General features: G+C 59.9%; 15 protein-coding genes across 15 annotated transcripts; 7 read left to right on the top strand and 8 right to left on the bottom strand.

The window, feature by feature from the left end:
• Window positions 1-4: 4 nt before the first annotated feature.
• SPRG_02242 (hypothetical protein) lies at window positions 5-2,156 on the bottom strand (the record flags this gene model as incomplete). Its single annotated transcript, XM_012340791.1, has 4 exons — window positions 1,920-2,156; window positions 1,770-1,875; window positions 1,423-1,724; window positions 5-1,362 (listed from the first exon to the last, which is right to left on the bottom strand). Exons 1-4 carry the CDS (start codon window positions 2,122-2,124, stop codon window positions 5-7), a joined length of 1,971 nt encoding a protein of 656 aa, XP_012196181.1. The 5' UTR covers window positions 2,125-2,156.
• A 321-nt stretch (window positions 2,157-2,477) lies between these two features.
• Window positions 2,478-4,571, bottom strand: SPRG_02243 (hypothetical protein; the record flags this gene model as incomplete). Its single annotated transcript, XM_012340792.1, has 4 exons — window positions 2,478-3,814; window positions 3,860-4,161; window positions 4,212-4,317; window positions 4,361-4,571. 4 exons carry the CDS (start codon window positions 4,569-4,571, stop codon window positions 2,478-2,480), a joined length of 1,956 nt encoding a protein of 651 aa, XP_012196182.1.
• Window positions 4,572-4,612: 41 nt separating this feature from the next.
• Window positions 4,613-6,744, bottom strand: SPRG_02244 (hypothetical protein; the record flags this gene model as incomplete). Its single annotated transcript, XM_012340793.1, has 4 exons — window positions 4,613-5,964; window positions 6,013-6,314; window positions 6,363-6,468; window positions 6,513-6,744. The coding sequence occupies 4 exons, from the start codon at window positions 6,742-6,744 to the stop codon at window positions 4,613-4,615; spliced, it is 1,992 nt and encodes a 663-aa protein (XP_012196183.1).
• Window positions 6,745-7,159: 415 nt separating this feature from the next.
• SPRG_02245 (hypothetical protein) lies at window positions 7,160-8,104 on the top strand. The gene is made up of 3 exons (XM_012340794.1): window positions 7,160-7,688; window positions 7,735-7,806; window positions 7,859-8,104. Exons 1-3 carry the CDS (start codon window positions 7,182-7,184, stop codon window positions 8,081-8,083), a joined length of 804 nt encoding a protein of 267 aa, XP_012196184.1. The 5' UTR covers window positions 7,160-7,181; the 3' UTR covers window positions 8,084-8,104.
• Window positions 8,085-9,189, bottom strand: SPRG_02246 (hypothetical protein). Its single transcript, XM_012340795.1, has 5 exons — window positions 8,919-9,189; window positions 8,701-8,871; window positions 8,575-8,651; window positions 8,441-8,523; window positions 8,085-8,389 (listed from the first exon to the last, which is right to left on the bottom strand). The coding sequence occupies exons 1-5, from the start codon at window positions 9,146-9,148 to the stop codon at window positions 8,156-8,158; spliced, it is 795 nt and encodes a 264-aa protein (XP_012196185.1). The 5' UTR covers window positions 9,149-9,189; the 3' UTR covers window positions 8,085-8,155.
• Window positions 9,190-9,475: 286 nt separating this feature from the next.
• On the bottom strand, window positions 9,476-10,185 carry SPRG_02247 (hypothetical protein). The gene has a single exon (XM_012340796.1). The coding sequence runs from the start codon at window positions 10,127-10,129 to the stop codon at window positions 9,533-9,535; it is 597 nt and encodes a 198-aa protein (XP_012196186.1). The 5' UTR covers window positions 10,130-10,185; the 3' UTR covers window positions 9,476-9,532.
• A 917-nt stretch (window positions 10,186-11,102) lies between these two features.
• Window positions 11,103-12,240, top strand: SPRG_02248 (hypothetical protein). The gene has a single exon (XM_012340797.1). It carries the CDS (start codon window positions 11,126-11,128, stop codon window positions 12,149-12,151), a length of 1,026 nt encoding a protein of 341 aa, XP_012196187.1. The 5' UTR covers window positions 11,103-11,125; the 3' UTR covers window positions 12,152-12,240.
• Window positions 12,241-13,062: 822 nt separating this feature from the next.
• Window positions 13,063-14,449, top strand: SPRG_02249 (tryptophan synthase). Its single transcript, XM_012340798.1, has 2 exons — window positions 13,063-13,558; window positions 13,614-14,449. The coding sequence occupies exons 1-2, from the start codon at window positions 13,082-13,084 to the stop codon at window positions 14,403-14,405; spliced, it is 1,269 nt and encodes a 422-aa protein (XP_012196188.1). The 5' UTR covers window positions 13,063-13,081; the 3' UTR covers window positions 14,406-14,449.
• A 93-nt stretch (window positions 14,450-14,542) lies between these two features.
• Window positions 14,543-15,721, bottom strand: SPRG_02250 (hypothetical protein). Its single transcript, XM_012340799.1, has 3 exons — window positions 15,688-15,721; window positions 15,278-15,635; window positions 14,543-15,232 (listed from the first exon to the last, which is right to left on the bottom strand). The coding sequence occupies exons 1-3, from the start codon at window positions 15,707-15,709 to the stop codon at window positions 14,614-14,616; spliced, it is 999 nt and encodes a 332-aa protein (XP_012196189.1). The 5' UTR covers window positions 15,710-15,721; the 3' UTR covers window positions 14,543-14,613.
• An 861-nt stretch (window positions 15,722-16,582) lies between these two features.
• SPRG_02251 (eukaryotic peptide chain release factor subunit 1) lies at window positions 16,583-18,018 on the top strand. Its single transcript, XM_012340800.1, has one exon. It carries the CDS (start codon window positions 16,627-16,629, stop codon window positions 17,947-17,949), a length of 1,323 nt encoding a protein of 440 aa, XP_012196190.1. The 5' UTR covers window positions 16,583-16,626; the 3' UTR covers window positions 17,950-18,018.
• Window positions 18,019-18,347: 329 nt separating this feature from the next.
• Window positions 18,348-19,070, top strand: SPRG_02252 (hypothetical protein). The gene is made up of 2 exons (XM_012340801.1): window positions 18,348-18,775; window positions 18,825-19,070. The coding sequence occupies exons 1-2, from the start codon at window positions 18,395-18,397 to the stop codon at window positions 18,990-18,992; spliced, it is 549 nt and encodes a 182-aa protein (XP_012196191.1). The 5' UTR covers window positions 18,348-18,394; the 3' UTR covers window positions 18,993-19,070.
• SPRG_02253 (hypothetical protein) lies at window positions 19,010-19,797 on the bottom strand. Its single transcript, XM_012340802.1, has 2 exons — window positions 19,406-19,797; window positions 19,010-19,347 (listed from the first exon to the last, which is right to left on the bottom strand). Exons 1-2 carry the CDS (start codon window positions 19,776-19,778, stop codon window positions 19,070-19,072), a joined length of 651 nt encoding a protein of 216 aa, XP_012196192.1. The 5' UTR covers window positions 19,779-19,797; the 3' UTR covers window positions 19,010-19,069.
• A 283-nt stretch (window positions 19,798-20,080) lies between these two features.
• Window positions 20,081-22,775, top strand: SPRG_02254 (hypothetical protein). Its single transcript, XM_012340803.1, has 9 exons — window positions 20,081-20,137; window positions 20,182-20,233; window positions 20,279-20,395; window positions 20,439-20,629; window positions 20,676-20,838; window positions 20,889-20,992; window positions 21,040-21,336; window positions 21,387-21,599; window positions 21,640-22,775. The coding sequence occupies exons 1-9, from the start codon at window positions 20,090-20,092 to the stop codon at window positions 22,702-22,704; spliced, it is 2,250 nt and encodes a 749-aa protein (XP_012196193.1). The 5' UTR covers window positions 20,081-20,089; the 3' UTR covers window positions 22,705-22,775.
• On the bottom strand, window positions 22,716-23,873 carry SPRG_02255 (hypothetical protein). Its single transcript, XM_012340804.1, has 5 exons — window positions 23,692-23,873; window positions 23,356-23,643; window positions 23,234-23,312; window positions 23,088-23,188; window positions 22,716-23,040 (listed from the first exon to the last, which is right to left on the bottom strand). The coding sequence occupies exons 1-5, from the start codon at window positions 23,848-23,850 to the stop codon at window positions 22,756-22,758; spliced, it is 912 nt and encodes a 303-aa protein (XP_012196194.1). The 5' UTR covers window positions 23,851-23,873; the 3' UTR covers window positions 22,716-22,755.
• A 155-nt stretch (window positions 23,874-24,028) lies between these two features.
• Window positions 24,029-25,802, top strand: SPRG_02256 (hypothetical protein). The gene is made up of 8 exons (XM_012340805.1): window positions 24,029-24,065; window positions 24,107-24,247; window positions 24,294-24,344; window positions 24,397-24,541; window positions 24,584-24,754; window positions 24,799-25,381; window positions 25,430-25,545; window positions 25,598-25,802. Exons 1-8 carry the CDS (start codon window positions 24,052-24,054, stop codon window positions 25,751-25,753), a joined length of 1,377 nt encoding a protein of 458 aa, XP_012196195.1. The 5' UTR covers window positions 24,029-24,051; the 3' UTR covers window positions 25,754-25,802.
• The last annotated feature ends 1,343 nt before the right edge of the window (window positions 25,803-27,145 follow it).

A 27,145-nucleotide genomic window follows, 5' to 3' on the forward strand; every position in this document is an offset into this window, starting at 1 on the left:
GCGGCTAGTAGCACTGGATGCGCTGGGCCCACGGCAGGTCGAGGAGGAGGGCTTCGCCGACGCAGTCGAGCGTCGCGTGCAGCGTCGGGTCCTTTGTCTGCAGTTCGCGCGGCGAGAAGACGTGGTGGACGCGCGCGGCGGATGTTTTGGACTTGTAAACGTACACGATGGGCTGGTTCCAAAGGAGACAGAGGTACTGGATCGGGTCGGTCATCCACGTCACGTGCATGAGGCGGTTGCGCGAGCACCGCTGTGATGCGAGGTCGGCTTGCGTGTGCACGCGATGTAGCGACGTGGATCGAAGTCCGTCCAACGGCGCGTGCCAAGCCGTGCTGAACATGGTGCGGTTGCAGTACCGAAGCAGCGTGTACGGGACGTCCGTCTGGAACGTCAGTGCGAGTCGGAGCAAGAGACGCCCGAGAATGAAAATCGCCACAAACGAGAGAGAGAGCGTCTTGACGTCCGAGTAGACACCCCAATACCGGTAGTTGCTCGGCACCGAGTGCAGACCCCGGAGAAGCTGCGTCGACGCACTTGGCACCGACGGCAGAACATGCAAGAGCTCCGTGTTGCGCAGGGCCTTCAATCGAATCTCAAACAGAATCGAAAAGAACGAGACGAGCGGGAGGAGGTAGCCGCGCACGCCGAGGATGCCATGCGGATGCCGCGGGTCCATGAGGAGCAACATGCCTTTGGTAACGAGGCTCAGAAGCCACACGTTGCGCATGTGACACGTGAGCAAGATCGAGAACGTGTAGACCTTCTCCGCGTCAAGGTAGTACGTCCCGTTGATTGTCGCGAGGTCGATAAAGATCGTAAAGTACAGAAACGGCGCGTCGATCAAATGCGCCGTCGCGAAGAGGAGTACGGGAAACCAGCTGCCGTAGATGACGACTTGGGCTGGAATGCGCAGGTACATGGTCAGCGCTGCATAGAGCCTTCGCTGCAGCGACGCGTTCTTGTAGGAAGCTTCAACCGCCCGCGCGGCGTAGCACCCGACGAAGAGCGCGATGGCGCGGCCAATGTTGTAGAGTTGCCCGAACAGCCGGAGGTAAAAGAGCAGCTTGTAGTACCGGAGCGTGTCGGTGCTCCCAAAGCCGCCTTCGTACCGGTGGTCGGTGAGCTCCACGGTCGAACAGTTCAAGGCACGGGCCGGGTCGGAGCAATTCTGAACACGCAGCAGCGTAATCACGTCAAACGGACTCAGAGACGTGCGCGCGAGACCGCCGTCCCACGGGCGAAGGTCGTCAATGGCCTCAACAAAGGCCATGTCCACGCGCTGCGTGCGTGCGTCGCTCGCGTTGGCGGCGAGTGCCATGCGTCGCTGGATGTCGTCGACAATGCTCGTCATGCCAGGAACACCTACGAACCACGTGGCGCATGATTACGTGTTCCCAGTCGAAGGATGCGGTATTGTAGTACCCAGCGCGCCAAAGTCGGTCCACGGCTGCTCACAAAAGTATGGTCGTGTCGCATAGTCCACAGCACAAACGTTGACGTCCGGCGACGGAATGTAGTGTGTCCGCAGCGTGCGCCAGTCGCGTTCCTTGAACGTTCCGAACGCAAACATGTCGTTGATGATGTCGACAAAGTTGAAGTAAATGCGCCACGACTGCGACGGCATGTGCTGGATCGTTCGGGCAACGTTCTCGAGCATAATGAAGACCTCGCCTGGCAAAAGCATGTCGCCGGTGCACTCGGAGGCGTACAGTAAACAAGGGTCCCTACAATGGCATGTATAGCCACTCGCCTGGTGTCGTTGGTCTCACCAGCCAGAGACGTTGCGCTGCGAGACAACCGTGCGAAGCCCCAGCGAACACGTATCAAACTTGTAGCTCCAGACTTTGGCGAGCGGGACCGACCCCGTGACCGAGCCTACATCGCCGCGTTCCAGGACGGTGTCAGGAGCAGGCTGGTACCGTCGGCTTGCTTGGTCATGGTCATGATGGGGTAGCTGTACGGGCCAAAGTTGGCGTAGAGCGTCTCGGTGGCCGCATGGTAGCCCTTTGGCAGCGTCTTGAAGCCAAACCCGCTGCGCGGAATGTCGGTGAAGAAGAGCACATACGACGAGCACGCGAGAAGGACGCGGTGCCACGTCAGCGGTACGTCCGCGTCCAGGCCCATGTCGTTCGTTTTGAGTTTGCCCTGGAACGACCGCCTTTCCACGCTATTTTTAGCGGCCAATCAAAACGCGCGGCACGAGTCCCACTGCAATCGAGTCTCGTCATTGTTGTCCTGACCGAGTATGGACGACCTTGGGCATGAGGACCATGGGACCACCGAGTCGTCCCGCCTACCACGCCAGTTGAACCCACCAATATTGCCATGGAAAGTACGCACCGAGGGCGGTCACGGCTTGTGGAGCATGCCATCACGCCCAAGGCCGACACGGTCGCGTGTGGCTGCGCAATGCGGCGAGCAAGTTGGCTGCTTGCGGCCGTCGTGCACCGCTGCTACGAGCCATCGCCGAGCTGGAGCTAGTAACAGTAGATACGGTCGGCCCACGGCAGCTCCATCAGAAACACTTGGCCCATCACGTCAACCGATTCGCTCAGTGCCGCGTCTTGGCGCGCGAGCTCTCGCGGCGAGAGCGGGTGGTACAGTCGCGTGCCCGTCGCTTTGCGGCGGTAGACGTACACGACTGGCTGGTTCCAGCGCAGCATCATGTACTGCAGAGGGTCGGTCATCCACGTGATGTGCATGAGTGCGTTGAGCGAATGGCGCGTGCTGCTGAGGTCGCCGAGGGGCGTGACGGCCGTGCTCTCGGGGGCGAGGGCGTTCCAGGACGTACTAAACATGCTTCGATTGCAGTAGCGCAAGAGTGTGAACGGCACGGTGGTTCGGAACCCGAGGCGGCGCCGGAAGAGGCCGCCAAAGACAATGTAGACCGCACTCCACGACAGAAAGAGGTTTTTGATGTCCGAGAACGCGCCCCAGTAGCGGTAATTGCTCGGGATCGTATGCAACTCGCGGAGTAGCGTCAATGGCACGCTCGGCACGGCGTCCACGACCGACAAGAGGTCCGTGCGCCGAAGCGACGTCAAGCGGAGCTCAAAGAAGATCGAGAGGAACGAGACGCACGGAAGGAGGTAGCCGCGAAACCCGAGAATCGTCTGTCGCCGACGCTGGTCCACCGCGAGCAAAATGCACTTGGTCGCAAGGCTGAGCACCCACACGTTGCGCATATGACACGTAAGGAGGACCCAAAAGCTGTAAATCTGGTCGGGGGTAAAGCGCGTCGCGCCGTTGAGCGGACCGAGCTGCATAAAGATGCAGTAGTACAAGAGCGGCGAGTCAATAAGATGCGCCACCACAAACGCAGCAACGGGCAGCCAGCTGCCGTGGATCACAACCTGCGCCGGGATGCGCAGAAAGGTTCGCGTCGCACACAGTAGTCGCCGAAGAAGAGACGCGTCTGCGTACTTTGGTTCGGCCGCCCGCGCGAGGTAGCACCCGAGAAAGAGCGTCAGCGCCCGGCAAATGTTGTACGTTTGGCCAAAAAGCCGTAAAATGTGGGTGACGCCATAGTACCGCATCGTATTTGTCTTGGCAAACCCCCCTTCGTAGCGGTAGTCGGAGACAAAGACGGTCTCGCAGTCGAGAGAGGACGAGGAGCAGTTTTGGACGCGAAGGAGCGCAACAACATCGTACGCCGACGTATACGACTTTGTGAAGCCGCCGCCCCACGGCCGAATGTCGTCAATGGCTTCGAGGAGGACCAGCTCGACGCGCTGGCGGAGCGCGTCGGAGGCGTTGACTTGGGCCTGGAATCGCGATCGAATGTCGTCTGGAATGCGACCCGTGCTGACGTCGCCTAAGCAACGCCGTGTGAGAAAGAAGCGGGCTTGGAAGCGTCTACCGAGTGCGCCAAAGTCGGTCCAGAGCTGCTCGCAAAAGAAGGGCCGCGTCGGGGACGTGGGGTCGCACACGTCAACGTCCGGCGACGGAACGTAGTGCGTCCGCACCGTGCGCCAGTCGCGTTCCTGGAACGTGCCGAACGCAAAGAGGTCGTTGATGATGTCGTAGTAGTAGTAGATGACGCGCCACGTGAGCGACGGCGCGGCGACGACGGCGGAGACAACGTTGTCGAGCATTCGAAAGACGCTCTCGGGGCTAAGCTGCGTCGTGTTGCAGTCGGCTTGGTACACGAGGCACGGGTCCCTATATCAAGTTCCATCCTGCCGCGTCAAGAAGCTTGCGTCTCGTCGTACCAGCCAGCGACGTCGAGCGATGCGACGACAGTGCGGAGACCCACCGAGCACGTATCAAACTTGTAGCTCCAGACCTTGGCGAATGGACGCGATCCGATGTAGGCCCCTAGAGCATGTAAGCTCTCAGAAGCACGCGGCCAAGTCCGCACCATTATTTGTTTTGGTGACGCCAAGGATCGGATAGGCGTAGGGCCCAAAGCTCGAGTAGTGCGACTCGGTGATGCTGCGGAAGCCGCTCGGAAGCGTCGGGAACCCGAGGCCGCTGCGCGGAATGTCGGTGAAGAAGAGGCCGTACGAGATGACCGCGAGGCAGACGCGACTCCACGGCAGCTTGATGTCGGCGTCCATGTCGCCGCCCATCGCAGCAACCGCCTGTCTCGTTCGTGCAGTCGGTTTCAGACTCATTGACAGTAGATGCGTTCCTGCCAAGGCAGTTTCATGAGCAGCTCTTGACCGACGCAGTCGAGGTGCTCGACGTCGTCGTGCAGTCGGTGCAGCTCTCGCCGCGGCAGCGCGTGGTAAATGATGTGGTTGGACGGCGCGACGCGGTAGACAAACACGACGGGCTGCGTCCAGAGCAGAAGGAGGTACTGCAGCGGGTCGGTCATCCACGTGATGTGCAAGAGCGCATTTTGCGACTGGCGCGCCGCCGAGACGCGCCCATGGGACTGGACGCGGCTATGGTACAACGAGCCGTAGCGCGCGACAGCGTGCCACGACGTGCTAAACATGCTCCGGCTGCCAAAGCGCAAGACCGAGTACGGCACGGTCGTCTGGAAGCTCAGCGGCTGCCCGAGGAGACCGCCCACGACCAAGTAGACGGCGCACCACGAGATGAAGAGGTTTTTAAGGTCCGAGTAGACGCCCCAAAACTTGAAATTGCTCGGGATCGTGTGCAGCTCGCGCAGAAAGAACGTCGTGCGGCTCGGGTGCGAGGGCATGATGCCAACGATGTGCGTATTGCGTAGCGCAATCAGCCGCGTCTCAAAGAGCACCGAGAGGAACGAGACGCACGGGAGGAGGTAGCCGCGAAACCCGAGGATCGTCTGGCCGCGGTGGCGGTCCACCGCGAGCAAAATGCCTTTGGTCGCAAGGCTGAGCACCCACACGTTGCGCATATGGCACGTAAGGAGGACCCAAAAGCTGTAAATCTGACTCGGCACAAACCGCGTCGATCCATTGAGCGTGCCGAGGTCCATGTAGATCGTAAAGTACAAGAAGGGCGAGTCGATCAAGTGCGCGGTTGCGAAGAGGAGCACGGGCAGCCAGCTGCCGTAGATGACGACTTGGGCCGGAATGCGGAGGCACGTGCAGAGCGCCGCGAGCAGCCGCTGGCGCAGCGACGCATGGAGGTACTTGACTTCCGCACACCGTGCATAGTAACATCCAAAGAGGAGAGTACACGCGCGAATGATGTTGTAGATCTGGCCGGCGAGGCGGAGGCCGTGGGCAATGCCATACCAGTACATGGTGTTGGTGCGCCCGACGCCGCCTTCGTACCGGTAGTCCGCCAGGTACACTGTCGAGCAGTTGGCGCGCGTCATGACGTTCGAGCAGTTTTGCACGCGGAGGAGCGTCACGACGTCGAACGGGCTCGCGTACGCCTTGGCGACGCCGCCGCCCCACGCGCGGAAGTCGTCAAAAGACTCGACGATCGCCATATCGACCCGCTGCGTCCGTGCGTCGATGCGGCCTTCCTGCGTTCGCATCTTGCTCTGAATGTCATCGACGATCCAACCGATACCCTTGACGCCTACAGCAACCAGACTTGAGTGGTACCGATTGCGAGCGAGTTGTGTACCGAGTGCGCCAAAGTTGGTCCACGACTGGCCACAAAAGCACGGCCGTGACGGACTCGACGGGTCGCAGATGCGAGTTCGTGGCGATGGCACGTAGTGCGTCATCACACTGCGCCAGTCGCGCTCCTTGAACGGCCCGAACGAGAAGAAGTCGTTGATGCTGTCGGCGAAGAGGTAGTTGATGCGCCACGCGGCTGTCGGCGCTTGCGCGATGCTCAAAACGACGTCGTTGAGCATATGAAAGAGGGTTCGAGGGTTGACGGTCGTCGCCGGGCACTCGGTCGCGTACAGATAGCAAGGGTTCCTAGAACATCCGTCAACCGGTGCCGAGCAGCAAGTAGGACATGTATACCAGCTCGTGATGTTGCGCGAGGTGACGACCGTGCGCAGACCCACCGAGCAAGTATCAAACTTGTAGCTCCAGACTTTGGCCGTCGACGACGAAGCCACGATCGAGCCTAGTACATGCATGACTCAGCAAGGATCTCCAAGAAGGCAGTACCGTTGGGCAGGCGTTCCATGGCGATGATGGGGTAGTGGTACGGGCCAAAGTCCGTGTAGATGGTCTCGGTCGCCGACACGTAGCCGTCAGGGAGCGTGGCGAAGCCCAGCCCGCTCCGCGGAATGTCGGTGAAGAAGAGCAGGTACGAGCAGATCGTGAGCAGCACCTTGCGCCACGTCAGCGGTATGTCGAGATCGATGTCGTGCCTCGTCGGACCCACCGACGCTGCCATCGTCGTCTCGCGTCTGGGATGACTTGTGCGGGACGCCCAAGCTAATTTTACGCGCCGTTAGAGAGCATACGACTTGATACGTTGCCTTTCTGCGACGTTTATGGCGTTCAGAGCCAATCAGAAATGAAGAAATTGCCGTATCCAAGTACATGTCGCGTTGCCACTTTGTCGCGTCACGGATGTCGAAATTGCTCGCTTTCGGTCGGCTTAGATGGACCTGTTGCCCTTGACAGAATACCTTAAGGCATCGAGGTCCAGGTGCGGGCGCTGGGATAACGTACTGCTTGCAAGGCTTCCTGGATATCAATGTTGCGAGCTTACCGGTAAGGCCAGCAGCAATACCTCTACCATGTCCCACAAAGCTACTTGAATAAGGGAATAAATTCATGTCCCTGCCAAACAGCCTGTTGATCGACTCGTGCCAATTGCGAGCGGCGATGAAGGCGCAGCGGAAGCCAACCAAGACAGCGACAAGAGCGCCGGCGCGCCGCCGGCCCGAGTGGAATGCGTACCTCACTGATGCAGCATCGTACCAGCTCAACCAGGACCAGCTCTTGAAGAAGAAGATTCAGATGCTGACCAAAATCCCGACCGAGCTGCCGCGGCGCGCCATGCCCGCACCAGCCACGCAGCGCGCCATGACGGCGCCGCCGCAGCAACGAGATACCTTCCAGCACCACTTGCGTCGCCCGCCTATGCCGGCGCTCTCAGGTGATCTCCAGAAGCAAGAGCTGCAGCGCGAGATCGACCGCATGGACCAAATGCTCGTGTCCCTCGAGCTCCAAGCCAACGAATTCGACGAGAGCGCGGTGGCCGACGCCGCGAACGAGCCGCCTCCTCCGCATGCTGCCTACGAGGGCACGTATCTCGGCGACAACACAATGGACACGACGCAGCTCGACGCGAGAGACTCCACTCGCCACGTGTTGGTCCTCGTCGAGCAGGTTTTTAGATTGTCCCGCCTTGCATGAAGTCCGACATGTGTAATAGCTCCAGCAAGAACTGCAGCGCGAACGCGAGGCGCGCGTGCAGCAAGAGCAAGTCATCCAGGGGCTCCACGAGGTCCTACCTACTGTGCTTGGAACTGACTCGGACGCTCATTTCTGCTGAGTAGAGCCTGCACGCGCTCACCAATGCACAAGCAGCCCTTCGTGACGACTTCAAGCAAGCGGTCAAGCACATCGTCAAGCTCAAGCAGACCGTGTCGCAGCTCTCGGGCGAGGCGAAACCTGCTGCCGCGACGCCAAGTCGTCGCGACCACCCAACGGCGTACGGTGTGCCCAACCAGGAGAACGTCGTTCCGGGCTACTACAATCGAGCTCCGAGAGAGAGCTACTAACTAAGAACACAAGAGTCCGGTTGCGTTATCTACTTCTTCTACTACGAGCTCGAGTCCGTGGTCGTCGGCTTCTTACTCGACGGCCAAGCGCTCCTCGAGGTACTTGACCGTCTTCTCCGAGAGGACGAGGATGTCCTTGTGCAAGATCGAGTACACGTTGACCTGGTGCTCGCGGAGGACGTCGACGCGCGCAAGGTTGCGCGTTGCAAGCACAAAGTTCTTGGGCGCCTCCGCACCGTCCACGAAGAGCGCATCGTCCCAGCCCTTGGCTTCCAACAACGCCTTCATGGACTTGGTCTTCTCCGTCTACGCAGAAATCTCTAAGTCGCCAAGCGTTGCAAGATGCCTGCTTCGCACCTCGACGTCGAGCTCCTTGACGATCGCCAACTTGCCTTCGGCGAGCTTGGTCGAGAGCGCAACGCGGAGGCCCATGGCACGGACTGGACGCGTTGATGAGTTGGAAGAGCTTTATGAAGGAAAAAGTGACGTACCCTTCTTGGGCAAGCTGTACGAGTGGTCGCGCACGACGGGGCCGTGGGCGCGGTAACCACCTCGCCACTGCGGCGGGCTAGTCAAGGCTCGCGCATGAGGCCACGATACTCGGAAGGCTGACGTACCGGATGTTGCCGACACGAGCGCGGCCCGAGCCCTTCTGTGCCCACGCCTTGCGCGTCGAGCCGCTCACTTCCGAGCGGGTCTTGGTCTTGTGGTTGCCCGACCGGCGGTTGGCCAATTGCCACTTGACGACGCGGTGCAAGATGTCCTTGCGAATCGGGGCGCCAAAGACGCTACGTCACTGGTCTAAGAGGCCTTGAGCCCGTCCATGTTTCTCTACCTGCGGTTCAACGCGAGCGTGCCCACTTCCGAGCCGTCCGTGAACGAAAGGAGCTTGGCCTGCACGTTGCCAGCCGCGTCAAAGGTCAGCGGCTCGCGGGTCACGAAGCGGGGCTCCGGCTTGGGCTTCTCCTGGGCCAAGACAAGGTTGGCGGGCAGCGAAGCCGCCGCCGAGAAGGCGCGGACGGGCGCCGCCACGCGGAGGGCTTGGAAGGCACGGACAAGCGACATCGCTATTTACGAAGGAATGCTCGAGTTGGTTGGTCTCGCAGTGTTGGCCAGCCAAAATATTGCCTCCGGTAATCACAGGGCCGTACAATTCCGTACGTTCAATTCCATCCTGTAGTATTACAGACTGAGAGAGACGTACATTGGCTTACATTGTACGTGTACGAATACATTCGTGGGATCTACGGTAAATAGTGTGACGAGCAAGCGCGGCTGGCCGCCGCCAGCGCTGTGAAGGTCTACGCGCAATGGCGCCTCTCATGGAGGTAAACATTACTGGTATGTGCACCTGGGTATAGTGTGAGAGCACGTTGCGCAGGCAAAGTGTGTACAAAATGGGTAGAGAAGAGATCGCATACGACGAGTATATAGATACATTGTTGGGGCTTACTGGGCACCGGGGAACTGCACAGCAGGATCGTAAAACTTGGGCTGGACCTTCTTGCGCGTCGAGCGACGAATCGTTTGGAAGCCGTCTTCGTCGACCGCCGGTGTGTCGTCGACTTCCATTTCGCCGCCATTCTCGGCGACCATGGCCGCGCGCTGGAGAAACTCTTGCTCTTGCTGGATCTTGGCGCGCTTCAGATCAATCGCAAACGTCGAGGTTTCAAACTGCTCCTTGAGCTGGCGGATGCGCTCGATCTGACCCTGCTTGCACTCTTCGGCGCACGCACAGAGCACCTTGGCCACTTCGTCGACGCTGCCATCTTCGCACACGAGGCCAAACTCGCTCTCGATGTAGTCTTCGATGTTGACAGCCAAGTCGTCAAAGAGCACTTGCTTCTGGTACTTGAAGAGGTGGAGGATTTCCTCGAGGAGGATCTCGCACTTGCGCTTCATGTCGCCGCCGCCCCACTCGCCTTCCATTGCCATGCGGAGCGCCGTCCATCGCGCAAGCGTGAGCTTCACGCCGAGCTCAAAGTACTCCCACTGGTTCGACGGCGGCGCCTGGGCGGCCACGATTGTGTTCAAGATGTCCGACATGCTGCAGCAGATCGCGTTTGGCACGGACTTGGCGCTTTTTCAAAGTTTATGACCAGTCAATTGCCTCTTTCTGATTGGCTACCTGCATTGTGTTTTATACACGTTCGACACGCGAGTTTCAATGCAACACCGTGAGAGCGGAACGTGCACACGTCTGGACGTGCACTCGTCTGGCTCTTCCATCCTGTTCTTGAGTCACTTCAGCGACCGGAATCAGAAGACTGCCATACAGGGGGGTATCAAGGCCTGCAACATCAGCTAGCTGCGAAACCCCGCAGGCTTTAAATGGGTACGTAGATGTATAGAAGCGCACACCGAGGGCTTGACAAGCGTCCAACGTACCATGGAACGAGCGCGGGAAGCTCCCAACATTGTGGATCGTCAACACGGACGCGCACGAGCGCTCCAACGACACTAGTCTTGGGTCCATGGCAAAACATGGGTTGAGTGTGCTTGGTTCGCATGTACTCCTCGCACCACGGCCACCGCTTGCTACGACACAGAAGCTGGCCCAACCCATGATTGCTTGAGGTTAGATTGATGGGTTGTGTCCAAAGCTCAAGGCCAAATGCTAGAGTTGGGTGCGTGCGTGCAGTACATAGTCATTCCGCTCGCTTTGCCAGAGCATCGAGAAGTACCATATTCCCTTCCATTGGCGATCCTTCCAGCAGCACCACCAACAAGCCCATCTTGGTATCGGTACACCCTGCCCGCCATCATATCCCATGCCTCAGTCGTCATCGGGCGCCACGTCAACACGGCCAAAGATACAGTGTTTAAAACATACAAATGTACAGTGTTTAAAACAAAAGGGCAAACACAATCTCTCCCGAACCGGTTCGGCTTGTCCACTATTTTAATTGCCATTTCCATCCTTGTACTTGTGATTTGTATACTGATTTCGTATCTTCAATAAACAAGCGGCGTGTCGCAAGTGCAATGTGGTCCGGATACTTGGCTTATTTTCAAAGGACGGACCTGATTCGCGCAGTGACGATGATGCGACCGGAGCCGATCGAGACGCCCGCCGCCTTTACGACGGGCCCGGCGATGACACCTGTGGCCGGCGCCAAGGACGTCTTCGAGGACTCGGAGCTGCTCAAGGCCTCGGAGAAGAACACGGCGGACGATGACGCCGGCATCGACGACATTGAGCTCGCGAGCACCAAGAGCTCGACCAAGAGCGACGCCGAGCTCATTGGCAAGGACGCGCCTGTCGAAAAGGAAAACAAGAAAGAAAAGTACGAAAAGGCCGGTGGCGGCCATGGGCGCAAGCTCCTCGCAGTGCTTGCGACGCTGCTCGTGACGTCAGGGGTTGTCGTCGCCGTCCTCAACCCGGACCAGGTGTCGAAAGCCTGGGCGACGGTCACGGGGGCCAAGAATGACAACACGACCAGCCCGACGCTTCTGGAGGGCAACGTGTCCTCGAACGCAACCCACGGCTTTGTGTCTCTCCCCCCGACGACGGTCCCGACGCACGCACCGACGCATGCGCCGACGCTCTCGGATGTGGTGACGTCAACCCCGTCGACTGCTGCCCCGTCGACGACCAAGCCGACGACTGTGGCGCCCACGCCTAGTGTATCATCTAATTCGTCCTCGATCATCGTATTGCCTGCTGCCAAGACCGATGCGCCGGTGCATACCACCCCGACAGTAACAACAGTGACGCCCAAGCCCACGACAGAGACGCCCAAGCCAACGACTGTCACGCCCAAGCCGACAACCGAAACCCCGAAGCCGACGACTGAGACGCCCAAGCCGACGACAGAGACGCCCAAGCCGACGACAGAGACGCCCAAGCCGACAACAAAGACACCAGCGCCTACGTCTGCGTCGACAACGACCCAGGAGGTCGCTGGGCATATCTTTGTGGTCCCGACGAACAGCTCGTCGACCGACGCGTCGAAGAACGCGACCGCGCCGCACGATTCCGTTTGGGGGCCGAAGGAAGGCTCGTCTAGCAGCAACTCCAATACGTCCGAGCCTACCTCCGTGCCGTCGCGTTGGAGCCACCCGTGAACGTGGTGACGAGGCTGTCCTGTATATAAACCTCGTTATAATTGCCGTAGAGAATGCAAATGGAGCCCTCTTGTTGGAGACCAAACTTATCAGAGGATGTACGGGATCCCATGTATTCCAGTCAGATCGAACTACGAGGGCAGCGTGGCTCGAGAGCTATCGTGTTTGTGCACTTGCGCAGAATGTGGTGGCTGGCAAACTGCCTCCAAAGCGTTGGGACGCTATACTTTGGGTGTTGATGCTGTACGTCATCCTACAGGATGAGGGCTTCTGCACGAAGCGAGATGGAGTCAAGCAACCCTGGACCGCGCATAGTACGAAGACGTCGACGTCGTTGTTCCGAGGCTCCAGTCCAACCCGACCAAAAACGCTTCGGCCAGCATCGTTCCACGCCACTTGTAGCCGTGGAGAGCATGGGTGAACGAACAACAGCTCCCTTGTTATCGTCGGAAGCTACACAGAACTACCAGCTCGAGTGCGACGCTCCAATCCGGACTTGGACTCTTGCTCTAGATGCAGTAGTATCCTATGCGATAATCAAAGCACGTCACGATCGACGACGCATGGGGCCCTAGTACTCCATAACTGCACTACCAGTCCGGTCCTTAACACAGAGGCGGCGACAAGATGCAGCATTGCCCACGTCGCCCAGCAGACTCGCATCGCTTGAACAGCCGCTTCCGTTATCTTCCGGTACATTGTCGAGGCCGGCTTCGGGGACCTTCCGGCATCATGCTGGCGCTGGCGCCGGATTGCGCATCGGCGGCGCCGCGGAAACTTCCCCGCGTGCCACGCAACCTCAGGAACACGTGCTGCAATGCGCATTCACGCACGCGCGTCTTCGATTGGCTGTTGCGTTGGTATCCGTATCCGGACGATCCAGCGGCGTGGCAGAGGCAAGCGCACAATCCAAAATCTTCGGCCAGCACCATGTCGACGCCCACCAAGTACCTCGCCGTCTCGAACGCGCCGCCGATCTACAACAGCAAGGAGGAGCTCAACGCGTACTTTGGCCAGTTTGGCGGCTGCTACGTGGCCGAGACGCTCATCGCGGCCCACCACCAGCTCATCGACGAGTACGTCAAGGCGACGCAGGACCCGTCGTTCCGCGAAGAGCTCGAGAAGCTCGGCCGCGACTACATTGGCCGCCCGACGCCGCTGTACCTCGCGAAGCGGCTGACTGCGCTCGCCGGCGGCGCCGACATCTACCTCAAGCGCGAAGACCTCGCGCACACGGGCGCGCACAAGATCAACAACGCGATCGGCCAGGCCGTGTTGGCGAGACGCCTCGGGAAGCGCCGCATCATCGCCGAGACTGGCGCGGGGCAGCATGGTGTGGCGACCGCGACGGCGTGTGCGCTCCTGGACCTGGACTGCACCGTGTACATGGGCTACGAAGACACGCAGGTACTAGCGTCCTCTCTGCCTCTGTCGTCGTCCTCATCGTTATCATGGATTATAGCGCCAATCCCTCAACGTCTTTCGCATGAAGATGCTCGGCGCCAAAGTCGTAGCTGTCAAGTCGGGCTCCATGACGCTCAAGGACGCCGTGAACGAAGCGCTGCGCGACTGGGTCGCCAACGTCGACTCGACGCACTACATCATTGGGTCTGCGATCGGCCCGCACCCGTTCCCGACCATCGTGCGTGACTTCCAGACGATCATCGGCCGCGAAATCAAGGCGCAGCTCAATGAAGAGATCGGGCGCCTCCCGGATGCGATTGTGGCGTGCGTCGGTGGCGGCAGCAACGCCATCGGTATGTTCCACCCGTTCGCCAAGGACAACGACGTGGCTATCTACGGCGTCGAGGCCGGCGGCGAAGGCGTCGACACGGGTCGCCACTCGTCGACGATTGTCGGCGGCCGCGTCGGTGTCCTCCACGGCACCAAGACGTACGTCATGCAAGACGACGCCGGGCAGGTCATCGAGACGCACAGTGTGTCGGCGGGTCTCGACTACGCTGGCGTCGGGCCCGAGCACGCCTTCCTCAAGGACTCGGGCCGCGCCACGTACGTCAGCATCACAGACAAGGAGGCGCTGGAAGGCTTCCAAATCTGCTGCAAGCAGGAAGGCATTATCCCCGCCCTCGAGAGCTCCCACGCGATTTCGTACGGTCTCAAGCTGGCCGCCGAACTCGGCCCGGGCAAGGTCATCGTTATCAACGTCAGTGGCCGCGGCGACAAGGACATGCTGCAAGTCGCCAAGGAGCTCCACGTCAACCTCAACGACGATTTGACCGACGACCACGCGTAAATAAGAAATCCTCGTAGAAATATATAGTATGTTTGCATCATCAATCCTCTGCTGTCTCCAAGGCCCGTCCACGAACGACACGCCCGTAGTCCATGCCCGCTGCGGCATCGTGTCGCGTTGCCACGTCATTCGGACGCGTCTGATTGGTGGCTTTCGTACATGTCCCACACAGAGGAGCCAATCACACGCGCATTTACGGAATCTTGGGCTAACAATTCTCGTGGTAATGCCGGCCGGATCCGTTGGTCGTCGTCGAGAGCGTCTTTTGCGCCTGGTCTTCGAGCTCTGGGATCTTCTCGTACTGGCGGCGGTCGGCTTGGGACTTGCCCGACATGTGCGGCTCGTCCGGCGGCGACGTGCTCCAGAGCGTCCAGAGGAGGAAGTAGAGCACGAAGATCTCCATGAGGTGCTTGGCCATGATGAAGAGGAACCACTGCGTCGAACCTGTCGGGATCGACGCATCGAACTGGAGCTCGTACATGTGGTACGTCATCACGAGCGCAAAGCACGCATTCAAAAGCAGGAAGAGGCAGCAGATGAAGCCCGTGCGCGTGACCGTTTGGATGCGCGCGGTCGTCTCAACCTGGCTCACCTCGAGGATCGCGATGAGTACCGTGCGCATGCGGCAGGCGAAGATCGCAACAAACACAAACGTCACGAGCGAGAGCACGACGACGACGATGTCGTTGTACATGAGCAGCCAGAGCGAGTCGATCCGGTTGCAGCCAAAGAGCGCAAAGCCCGTCGAGACTGCGATGCCGAGGAGAAAGCAGAGCGTCGCAAACACGCGCATGGGGTACGTCGGCGCGTCCTGCCGATCAAACGCCCTACACACAACGCATCAAGCGCCTGATCTACGAGAGATGTCCAACCCATGCAGGATGTCGGCCCAGAAGACCACCATGAGGATGAAGACCGCGTACAAGATGTACGTGCCGGCCATCTCGGCGATCTCGGAGATGAAGAGCATGTACCAGCCGTCGTCGAAGATGTAGACGCGCTGCGGCACGTAGCCCGAGACGTGCACGCTGTAGGGTGTTGCATACCACACGGAGCGCACGAGCGCGGCGAGCGACATGAGCGTGAAGAAGCCCGTCGTGCCCGGGTCTCGCGCCGACCCGCTCATGTGGCAGCAGAGCACCCAGAACGCAAGCAGCGTTGCGATCGCATAGCCGACGGCGAGGAAGGTGTCGAACTGCTTGTAGTGGAACTCGAGGTGGATCACGGGCACTGCCAGCGCGTCAGCTCCGCGCGTAGGTAGTAAGAGCAGGCGGAGACGTACCGATGGTCGCGTTGCCGCTCATGGTCGATGAATGTCACACCTTGAACCCGGCGCCAATCCTCCGAGACTTGATACCCTTGCCAATCGAATATCCAAGGGTCGTCCACGTTGCGTGGAGGACGGGGATCATATCGCGCTGGAGGATCTAGTATGCTATAGGATCGAGTATACGTATATGGAGATGCGAGCGTGCCCTTTCGTGCATGCCGACGCGGTCGTTGATCTCGATGCTGTGGGAAGAGAGGAGGCGCGGATTGCGTTTAACTCTGACACTCAATATAACGCATGGACGATCTTGGCCAAAGCGTTTTCTCAACAGCGTAACAAGAAGCGGAAATGAACCGGCATTGGAACTCCTCGCGTGCTCTTCATGTGATGGCGAGGCGCATGTACAGCTTTGCTGCGACACGTGGGCGTGATATTAAAGCCCCGACGCTGCGAGCGATGGTCCCTCGTAGGGGCCGCGATCGTCTGTGGTGTATGCGTTTTGGGAGGTTTAACGCTTTAACGCCAGCGCGTGGACTGCGAGGGCCACTCGATTTGCGTAGCGGAACGTCACGCGGTGGCGGGGTGCATTAAATTGCGAATAAAAATATCCGGCGCTTCCGGGACAGTGCGTCGAGTGGCAGCAATAAAAATACGTGAAAACCCGTTTTTTATACGCTGCCCGTGGTGGCGGTCGCGACCTTGTTTCTGTATTTTATTTTGGTCCAAATATAATGGGGTGCAATGCTCTATTTTATACCAACACGATGGTGCCGGGCATGTACATACATTGCACAAGGTAGTTTAAATTGATTGTCGAAATAGACACCTCGTAAAAAAGAAAGCGCGATGCAAACCGCCGCCAATTTAATGCCGGAAAGGGCAGCCTTTGTCTAATTTTGGTGGTCCTCGAGCCCATTTCGCCATCGCGACCGGAAGGAAGAAGCAGCCACGATGTCGTCGCAAGCAGCCTTGAGCAAGGAGGAAGAGCAAGTGAAGCTCTTCCAGATGAAGAAGCTCATCAAGAACCTCCAGGCCGCGCGCGGTAACGGGACGTCCATGATCTCGCTCGTGATCCCGCCCAAGGACCAGATCTCGCGCGTCGCGCGCATGCTCCAGGACGAGTATGGCACGGCCTCCAACATCAAGTCGCGCGTGAACCGCCTGTCCGTGCTCGGTGCGATCACGTCGACGCAGCAGCGCCTGAAGCTCTACACCAAGTGCCCGCCGAACGGCCTCGTCATGTACTGCGGCACGTGCATGACGGAAGACGGCAAGGAGAAGCGTCTCAACTTTGACTTTGAGCCGTTCAAGCCCATCAACACGTCGCTGTACATGTGCGACAACAAGTTCCACACGGAGGCGCTTGGCGAGCTCCTCCAGGACAACGATCGCTTTGGCTTCATCATCATGGACGGTAACGGCGCCCTCTACGGTACGGTCGCTGGTAACTCGCGCGAGATCCTCCACAAGTTTTCGGTCGATTTGCCCAAGAAGCACGGTCGCGGTGGTCAGTCGGCCATGCGTTTCGGCCGCATCCGTCTCGAGAAGCGCCAGCACTACGTGCGCAAGGTCGCCGAGACGGCGACGCAGATGTTCATCACGAACGATCGCCCGAACGTCACGAACCTCGTGCTGGCCGGTTCCGCCGACTTCAAGAACGAGCTCAACCAGTCCGATATCTTTGACAAGCGCCTCCAGGAGATCGTGGTCAAGATTGTCGATGTCTCGTACGGTGGCGAGAACGGCTTCAACCAGGCCATCGAGCTCGCGGCCGACACGCTCTCGAACGTCAAGTTTGTGCAGGAGAAGAAGCTCATCTGCAAGTACATGGAAGAGATCGCGATGGACTCTGGCAAGTACTGCTTTGGTGTCGCGGATACGATGAAGGCGCTCGAGCTCGGCGCCGTCGAGACGCTCATCCTCTGGGAAGACCTGCCGCACCACCGCATCTCGATGCGCAACAACCAGACGGGCGAGGAAGTGCACAAGATTCTGTCGCCGACCGAGGAGAAGGTCGCGGCCAACTTTATGGACGCCGAGACGGGCGAGACGCTCGAAGTGACGGAGAAGGAGCCGCTCGTCGAGTGGTTCGCCAACAACTACAAGACGTTTGGTACCGCGCTCGAGTTTGTCACGGCCCGCTCCCAGGAAGGCTCGCAGTTTTGCCAGGGCTTTGGTGGCATTGGCGGCATTCTCCGGTGGCAGGTTGACTTCATGGAGATGGAGTACGAAGGCGACAGCGACGACGACTTTGACGACGACTCGTTCATGTAAGTGCAATTTATTAGGCCTAGAGGACTCGCGTATTAATAACCGAGACGCTAACCAGCTTTCGTGTCCGCATGTCTCTGCGTGGCTTTGAGACCGTCGCATGCGACCTCAGATCCTCTTTGAGCAGCGCCGATAACGGCCAGTCCGTTGAAGAAGCCAGGCCGACACCCACGCGATAGTACGGCCTATGGACACGGCTCATGTGCCAGCGCAAGCTCGATGCTCGCATCTCCGAGATCTATTGACAGCGGTATTACCCATGTGGCCACGTGGTGTCGGTGGCGTCTTGCAATGCCCTGCACCACAATCTTCTTGCTCGCTCGTCGTGCCACGTCATGGCCCCACTCCGGTCGATCGAATGTGAGAGGTTCATTCTGATGTTCTTGTAGCGAGGGGATGTAGGTTCTTGTAGCGAGGGCCGCGTGGAGCGTCAATTGTTACTTGACGGATGCGGGAAAACTTCAAGGACGCGTGCGAGGAGGTCGCGGCCGCGGTGCTGGACGGCGGCCACTTGACGCTGGCCGTCGAGGAGAAGGTCGCGCTCGCCATGTACAAGATCGACGAGACGTGCGCCCTCGTGGACTCGCATGCGGAGATGGACCTCGAGGCCGAGCACGAGGCGAACGTCCAGCTGCTCCTCGACCGCTGCGTGCTGCTCCAGCACCACTTTGCCACGATCGACCACATGGAGAAGATCGTTGACGACCTCGCGGTCGCCAGCCGCAAGCTGCAGGAGCGCATGGACTACGTCAAGAAGCACGCCGAGCCCATCTTGCACCCAACGCAGCTCTCGTCGATGCTCAAGCGGACGCTTGCCCTGGGGCGCAAGGTACGAGGGATTTGCCGTCGATGCCATACACGAATGACTCTCTGCGTAGAAGGCAAGCCCCGAAGGCGTCGCGTGGGAACCGGTCACATTCATTCCGGACGTCACGGCCTCGTTGCGTGGCCTCGACAAGCTCCTTCACGGCAACGACGACGACGACGAGCTGAAAGCCGCGTTCAAGACACCATCCATCGCGGAATACCAGGAGGGTGCCATCTAACGCACGCGTACAAAGATGTCGATGCTCGTATTTACTTCATGCGTCGACGCGCGGAAACAACGCATTGTGCCCTTATCCTACGGTACTCGCCAAGTGCTAGCGTGCCCATCGTCTTCATCGTCGTCGTTCCGCGTCGCCACCAATCGAACAGATTGCCTGTGCGTCACATGTGCTATGGGGGTGGTCTGTATTGTGGCCCCGTATGCCCGGCGCCGCTTGGAAGCATACACCATGATGCCACAGCACACCATTACGATGAGCAAGACGACGCCTCCGTGCTCCCATGGCCGCTGCGGTGGCGGTGCGGGTGCTCGCGGTAGCTCTCGCAAAACCAGTGTCTCAGGGGCAGGCTCGTCTACTGGCGCAAAGCTGTCAGTTAGAGTGAGTACGACGATACGATGGATCGCTCATACATGGCGGGAGGCGTCGCGCCACAGCACGCTGCTGGTCCAAGTAGTCGTGGCAACTGCTATTGAGGGCAATGGCAACCTCGTCGATTGCGCGCTTGGCAGCGAGTCGCAGCCCTTGCATGGATGCCAGCCTTGCAGCTTCGTAGTCGCTCATGAGCTTGTCTAGTCGCGAGTGCTGCGCGACAGCAGCGGCGTACGCGTTCTGGAGCGTCGTCGCTTGGTTGCGGATGCGCACGAGCCGCTCGGTTCGCCGAGCCTCTTCCTCGAGAGGAACCTCTGCAGCCGACAAGAGCGCCTTCGTGTGCAAGTATGCCACGGCGCATGCGCCAGCGCCGAGCACGGTCAGGAGCGCGAGGTGCGTCTCGTCGTCCGTCATGCCCGTGCTGCTGCTGGACGCTTCGAAAATGCAAATTTCGAAACCAATCCCATTCCGGATAACGTAGGAACGTCACTCCATTCGGCATGTGCCGAATGTAAGCACATCGCATCATCAACGCGCTCTACAGGCTGGGCCGTCACGACGACCATGCAGAAGCGCATCGCTAAACTCTGCGCTACGACGAGCGATGCGTTCACTACAGTACAAGTACTTGGTCGGGTCGCCTTGTTCAATGTGGCACATGCCACATGTAACTGCTCGAAACGGGACCGTCGTAACTGCTGCGCCATATTTGAAGCCGCGCGGGTATGGACGGGCTCATCGCGCGCGGGGCCATCTCGAGCGTCCTGGCGCAGGTCTGGCCGCTCAAAGCACCGCCGTCAGCCTCATGCGTCGCTAGGCGCGCGCGTCGCTCAAGCACCCGTCGCGGCCCTTCACGCCCAAGACTGGCAGTACGCTGGCTAATGGCTGAGGCTGCATGACACCACTTGTATTAGCACGCCCGCTCTTCTACGGCGACGACTACCGCCCGAGCTCTCGCCCGAGCTCGACGTTCTCGACGGATGCGTCCGAGTTTGAAAAGCCCAAGAAGAAGCGGCCGTCGCGGCGACGAGGTGCGCGCGACAAGATCCCGCATAGGCTTGAGTACAGACGCAGACAACCAAGAGGTCGAGGTCGTGACCACGCCCATCTCGACGGCGCGAGACAACGACCGTCCGCAGTCGTCCATGAGCGAGTACGAGCCCAGGTGTGGCGAGAAGGCGTCCCCATCATCGCGTGGTCTCGATGCCAAAGCCACATCCGACGACATGAACGACGAGAACGAGCTAGCACCCGTCTCGACCATCGTAACGCAGCGGCTTACTCTATACCGAACGTGACACGGGGTTGTAGGAGGCGCTGGCCGACCGGCTCGAGGAGCTCCAGCAGCACCTCGACAGCTTCCGAGCGCACGCAGACCAAGACGAAGAGGCCTTTGCGACCGTCCAAGCGATCTGCAAGGCCACGTCGCAGGTCTACCACGACACGCACCTGCTTCGTGACGAGAGCGCGCTCGGTACATCTACCTATGACGGTGCAGACGCCAACTCGTCCTGCCTGGCTCAGGTGCGCTTGCAGCGGCGAACGCGGCCTGTCTCTCGCAGCTCTTCGAGTGCATCGACGTCGCCGCCGGGCGCAGCGTCATTGAGCTCACGCGGGCGTCCATCACGGTACCTTGCATCCTGCGAATAGGATTCTATGCGCGGATGGGATGTAGCTATATGTGTGCCGCCTCGGACCGCTCGACGCGTTTGAAGATGCGGTGGTGCATGCGGCCAAGCTGCTCTTCCTCCAGAGCAAGGACCCAACCAACGACGACCACTTTTGCCACGTCGCGGTCGTCGAGACGCTCGTCGGCGTGCTGAGCGACGCGTCATCGTCCAAGAAAGGTCCGTTGCCGATGCAGCTGCTCATCTACGTGGCGGGCACGCTCAAGAATGCGTCATCGACGACGCGCATGGTGTCACTGCTCGCCACAAACGGCGCCATCTCGATTCTGAAAGCGATCTTGCACGTACGCTGTGTTTTCCTTCAATGTGTCAACCAAACGTATCCATTATGTAGCTGCACGTCCGCCACGATGGTAGCCGGGGCGGCGAGAACCCCGTCGCGCAACTCCTCGTGCAGGTGACGGCGATCCTGCGCAACCTCGCCGTGCACAAGTCGTGCCACAAGCAGTTCTGGCACTGGCACGTGACCGAGGCGCTCTGCGCACTCTTGCCGCTCTACCCGTCGCACCTCGAGCTCATGCTCAACATCTCGCGCGTCCTGAGCAAGGTACACGGCAGATCGATACATGTGTTTAAATGATCTGTAGCTCACCTTGCACGAAGCCGGCCGGTCGCCGATCAACAAGAGTCCCGACATCCTCGGCGACCTCGTCGCGCTCCTCGACCTCTCCTCGTCGGGGGCGCCGCACCGGTTCCAAGCCGCTCTCCTCGTGCGGCTGTGCTTTGTCCTTGGAAACCTCACGGCGAGCAACGAGAAGAACCGGAAGCTTCTCGCCGTGTCGCACCGCGCCGTGTCGATCCTGGTCCGGACCTTGCAGCAGTACGGTCGGCTCTACATGCAGCAGTCGTCCTCGACGAAACGCGCGCCCCATGACACGGACGAAGATGACGACGATGACGAAGAGGATGAAGACGACGAGTCGATGGATGTGCTAGTCAAGCTCATGCGGCTGCTGGCCAACATCTCGATCAACGCCACCGCGGGCGCGATCGCCGCGGCGTCGCCGGGCCTCGACTGCCTCTTCGAGCTCCTCTCGCACGCCACGCAATGCGGCCACGACGAGCTCCAGCTCAACATTGTGAGCTGCTTGACCAACCTCTCGTACTACGCGTCGCCGACCGAGTCGGCTCCAAACGTCGTCACGACGCACCGCATCGAGCTCGCGACCGCGCTCTGCGCCGGCTTGGTCGATCCCAACGACGAGATGGTCATCGAGGCGGCGCGGGCACTCGGGAACCTCGCGCGGTTCCCCGACGTCCTCGCGCACTTGGTCCAGACCCAATCCTTTGAGATGCTCCTCGCCTTGCTCGAGCACCCGAGCAAGCTCGTCGTGTCGTCTGTTTGCGGCATCTTGATGAACGCGGCGCTGGACGGCCCGAGCCGCAAGGCGCTGCTCTCGCTGCAGGCGCGCGACGCGCTCACAACGCTCTTCCGCAGCGTCGGCCTCACGGACGTGGCCTGCAGCACGCTGGTCTGCAAGGCCTTGTACAACTTGGGCTTGCAGTCAACGACCAAGTCGTTTGCGACGCACCGTCTCCTCCTAAGCACCCTCGAAGAGCTCAGCGAGAGCACGCAGGATGCTGAGGCCGGGACGCCGCTGGCCGAGTTTATGGGCGTCGCGCGGGCGCTCATGCGCAGCCTCCTCGCCTAACGCGCAAGGCTGACGCCACGAAAAGTATATATATATCAATCTATCGAGTGATCACAGCTCCAGTGCGCGGATGTGGACTTTGGCCTTGCGCTTCCGCATTTGGTTGCAGAGCGGGACGGGGCAGTAGAGCTTCTCGGTGCAACCACCAATGTGGTGCGTGAGGAGCTCGCCAAACTTGGCCCGCAAGACGCCGTCGGTGAGCGCGATCGCACGCACGAGGCGCTTGAGAAAGACGCAGATGCGCGCGAGCGACGCGGACTGGCACACGTCGTCGCGCGCATCGCAGCCGCTGGCATGGACCAGCCATGTGTTGAGAACGGCCAGCGGCTCGGCCATCTACAGGAACAGAGTCGAGACGCATGGATAGAGAGTCGTCGACGTACGAATTGATGCGTGAGTCGGATGTACTCGGCGGCGAGACAGGTCGAGCAGAACCAGTCGTTCTTGGGCACGTCCGGGAGCCCGACGCAGTACGTGTGGAAGACTACAGGCCGTGTGAGAAGAAGAAGACGGCGAGAGCGGGTCCTACCGTCTTCGCAGAGGTCGCAGAGCAGACTCTGCGAGTCGTTTTCGTTGATATCGCAGATCTTGCACGCCTTGTCTGCGTTCTAAAACGAGGTGAGTTGGCACCATGCAGCGAGAAGAGGATACCTCGTCGTCGCTGTCGTCGTCGCCGCCGTCGTCGTCCTCGACCTCGACCTTTTCGTAGATCTTTGGCGCCGGTCGGGGCGGTGGCAGTGAGTCGTCGCTCTCGTACTCGCTCATGTCGTCCATCGGATTCGTAAACGTGCCCCGCGCAATGTAGTCGCTGTCGGCGGTCGACGACCCATCGTCGGGCACGCTCGGGGCCTTTCGCGGGCGACGATCGACCTTGACAGCGACCTTGGGCGCTGCTAATGCTGGCTTTGGCTTGGCGGGCGGCGCCGCCACGCGGGCCTTCTACACGCAGCAAAGGTGCAATCGCATGCGAGCAAGGCGTAGGTTGACCTTGGCGGATGTGGGGTAGCCGCGGATCGATGGCTCGGGCAGCTCGGCGTCCTCCTTGTTGAGCATGAGCAGGATCGTCTTGCATGCATCGCGCATCTCCAGCAGCCGCTTGTCGTTCTTGTACTCCGTCGACCAGTTGTACTCCAAGCGGGCCGCCATGCTGCTTGCGCAAAGGAGTGAATCTCGGAACGCTGCGATTTAGTGTTATACATCACACGATATCGCACTCGTACAGTATTTAGGAAGGTATGAAATAGTGGTAGATGACACCATTTTGATTCAAACGCTCTTTATCATGCCGTTTGTATAGTATACTATACACAAGCCAATCCAATCTGCGCTCGTACTTCAAGAGCCAAGATGAACGCGACAAGGTGGGGCGAGCGCTGCCAGGAGGCGCTCATGCCATGGCTAGCGTCCCGCTGATGGCGCCGCCGACGCGCCAGGCGCCCGAAGACATGGAGGCCGGTAGCATCGACGTCCATGACATCCTGCACTCGCTCGGCTCGTTCCGCGCGGTGCTCCTGCCCGTGACCATGACGATGCTCCTCTCGAGGTACTCCTGCGCAGCGCGTCGCATGGCCTCATCTAGCATGCGCTAGCCTTGCTTCGGCCGTGCTCACGGACCCAGAGACCGCCGATCAGATCGCCCAGTACGACCTGCACTTGGCCATGATCCTCTTGCCACGAGCGATCTTGTTGTAGCGCCTACCTGGTGTACCTCCCGGAAGACGGCGAGTCGGACGGATCGCTCCTCGGGCATGCGATTGTGAACGCCCTCGCGATCGTCGGCGTCTTTGTCATTGCGACCTTTGTCATTGTGTTTTGCTACAAATTTCAGTTTACCAACGTACGGCGCCCCGTCGTCGTCCGGGTCTCATGCGACGTGTAGTTCCTCGTCGGCTACATGTTCTTCTCGTCGGCCGTCTTGCTCGGGGTCCTCGGCGGCCACCTCGCGACCGTCCTCCTCGAGCGCCTCGACGTCGCCGTCGACATTCTCTCGTGGTCCATCGTCATGTACAACTTTGCGATCGTCGGCGTCCTCTCCATCTTTTACCAAAAGGTACACTGTCTTCTCTATTGCACGCTCACCGTGGAGCGTGCTAGGGTCTGCCCATGTCGGTGACGCAGTCGTACCTCGTGGCGGTCTCGGTCATCATGGCGTGGCAGCTCAGCAAGTTTCCAGAGTGGACCACGTGGGCGCTTGTCGTCGTGCTCGCCTTCTACGACCTCTGCGCTGTGCTCACGCCGTGCGGGCCGCTCAAGTGCCTCGTGAACCTGATTCAGTCCGAGGGGCGGCCGCTGCCAGGCCTGCTCTACGAGGCCGAAGTGCAGACGCGCTTTGATCACACGGAGCCCAAGTACTACCAGCACGGCGGCCCCTTGCCGTCCGTCACAGCAACAGCAACGACGGCTTCAGACGTCTGCAGTTTTGCCCGCCGGCGGTCCAAGCCCCAGGACGAAGACGACGACAGTCTCGAGACGGAGGCGCAGACCGAGCCGCTCTTGCCGCCCCCTGTCGTCCTGAAGCCCAAGACGAGCGTTCGCGACCGGCTCGTTGCTTTCTACACCGCCTACAACCCCGACGCACTGGACCGCGTCGACAGCATCTTGGCCATGTACGAGGGTCGTGAAGGCGACCTCTGGCGCGACCTCGAACGCAAGTACGGCCTCGACACCGACGACGAGGGTACGCTTGGTTGCGTGATTGTAGCCTCCACGATATCTGTGGTTGTAGAGGACAATACGATCAAGCTCGGGCTCGGGGACTTCGTGTTTTACAGCGTGCTCGTGTCGCGCGCGGCGCTCTACGACGTCTCAGCCATGTGGGCGTGCGCCGTCGCGATTCTCATGGTAATTACGGTCGTCTCGAACGTTGTTGGGTGCGATTAGCGTCTTGGATTAGGGCCTCGGCGGCACGCTCTTCCTCCTTGGCATTCACAAGCAGGCGCTGCCGGCGCTCCCGATCTCCATCTTGCTCGGTGTCGCCGTCTACTTTTGGATGCGCTGCGTGCTCTTCGACTTTATGAACATGACGCTCGCGCTCGGCATCGAGATGTGAGAGATCGGATAGAGTTGTCACGCTCAATGCACGCAAACCATTTGACCTGTTTGAACGGTTTGATGGGCTAAAGGCAACGGGGCTAAAGGGATCAAGGAGGGGTACGGCTCGTCTTTTCAGAGCATTCTTGTTGCATACGCAATGCTCTTCCGTCGCAGCAGTCTCCACTCCGCAGCCAGAAGGCCCCCGTACTCCAAGCCTCGGTGGGCGCTCGACGGCTGGTGTGGTATCGTCCACTTGACAACGTTGAGCTCCCTCGATGCAGAAACGCAAGAGCACTTGATACACCTGTCCAACCCGCGACGTCGACGCGCCAGCAGTCGGCCACAAACACGCTTTGGGCGACTCCAACACCGAACGGTTGCAAGAGCTTGCTGCGACGGCAAGCGTTGTTTTAACGACTGCTGGTATCCGAGGAGCAGAGTTTTCGTACCTGGTATCGCCCCAGGTGTCGTTTTTCGGTGGACTGGACGTCCCATCCCTGCTACAGTACTCCTTCTTCAGTCTACGGCCCATCCTCCTCCGCCTCCTCCAGTCGATGAATGATACTAGATAACAACACCGTGTCGATGCGTCGCGTGCATCGGCGGCAACGCGTGCGTCCGTGCAACCTCGTCGCCGCACGCTCCTTCCTGCATAAATGCGACTCGGGCCAACGGGTGTGATGCCCGACAGTTTGAAGCCGTCGACGCTACACCGCCAACTTCAAGGTGCCACCCGGATGGTGGGCGTGCCGCCACCATTGCGCGGAGCTTCGAGAACCATTGCTTCTCGCGGCGGTGCAGCGCGAACCAGCTGGTCCTGACAGGCCGATTGCATAGACGCCGTCGTCTTCCCATTCGCTCGCGCGGCTTCTTGGTCTTCTTTCTCTTCGCGTCGTTTCGGTCGCCCTGTCGCGCCGGCCTGTCCCAAGCTCGTCTCTCTTGACCCTCTACACCCTCTTGGCCATTGTTGGTGGCCATCATTGAAGGGCGTGGTCGGTCGCGCGCAGGTTGAAGTCGCTCGATCACGTATGGCTGAAAAGCGCGGGTAATCGGTCGTGTCAACAGCACCAGCTGTGTCAACTCAACAGGCTGTTGACTCGACGCCTCAAGATCTTTGCGTCGGCCAATCAGGGCGAAGCGGATTTTGTAGCTTCAACTTCGACCACAAGTGGATTTGCGAGCAATGGCCGAAGCGAACGCAGCCGTCCACGTGTACGAGGGCAACCGCCGGGGCGTCAAGCTCCTCCTGAGCGAGGAGGGTGCGATCGAGGTCCACTTCCTCATCCCGCCGCCCAAGGAGCTCCGCGCCCGCGCGCTCCGGTACGCCTACCACCTCCAGCGGGTGGTCCAGCGCTTTGTGTACCCCGCGCCGCCAAGCGTCGCGATCCTCGTCGTCGCGGTCGTCATT

This window comes from Saprolegnia parasitica (genome assembly GCF_000151545.1).
Source record: "Saprolegnia parasitica CBS 223.65 unplaced genomic scaffold supercont2.5, whole genome shotgun sequence".
Lineage (NCBI taxonomy): Eukaryota > Oomycota > Saprolegniomycetes > Saprolegniales > Saprolegniaceae > Saprolegnia > Saprolegnia parasitica.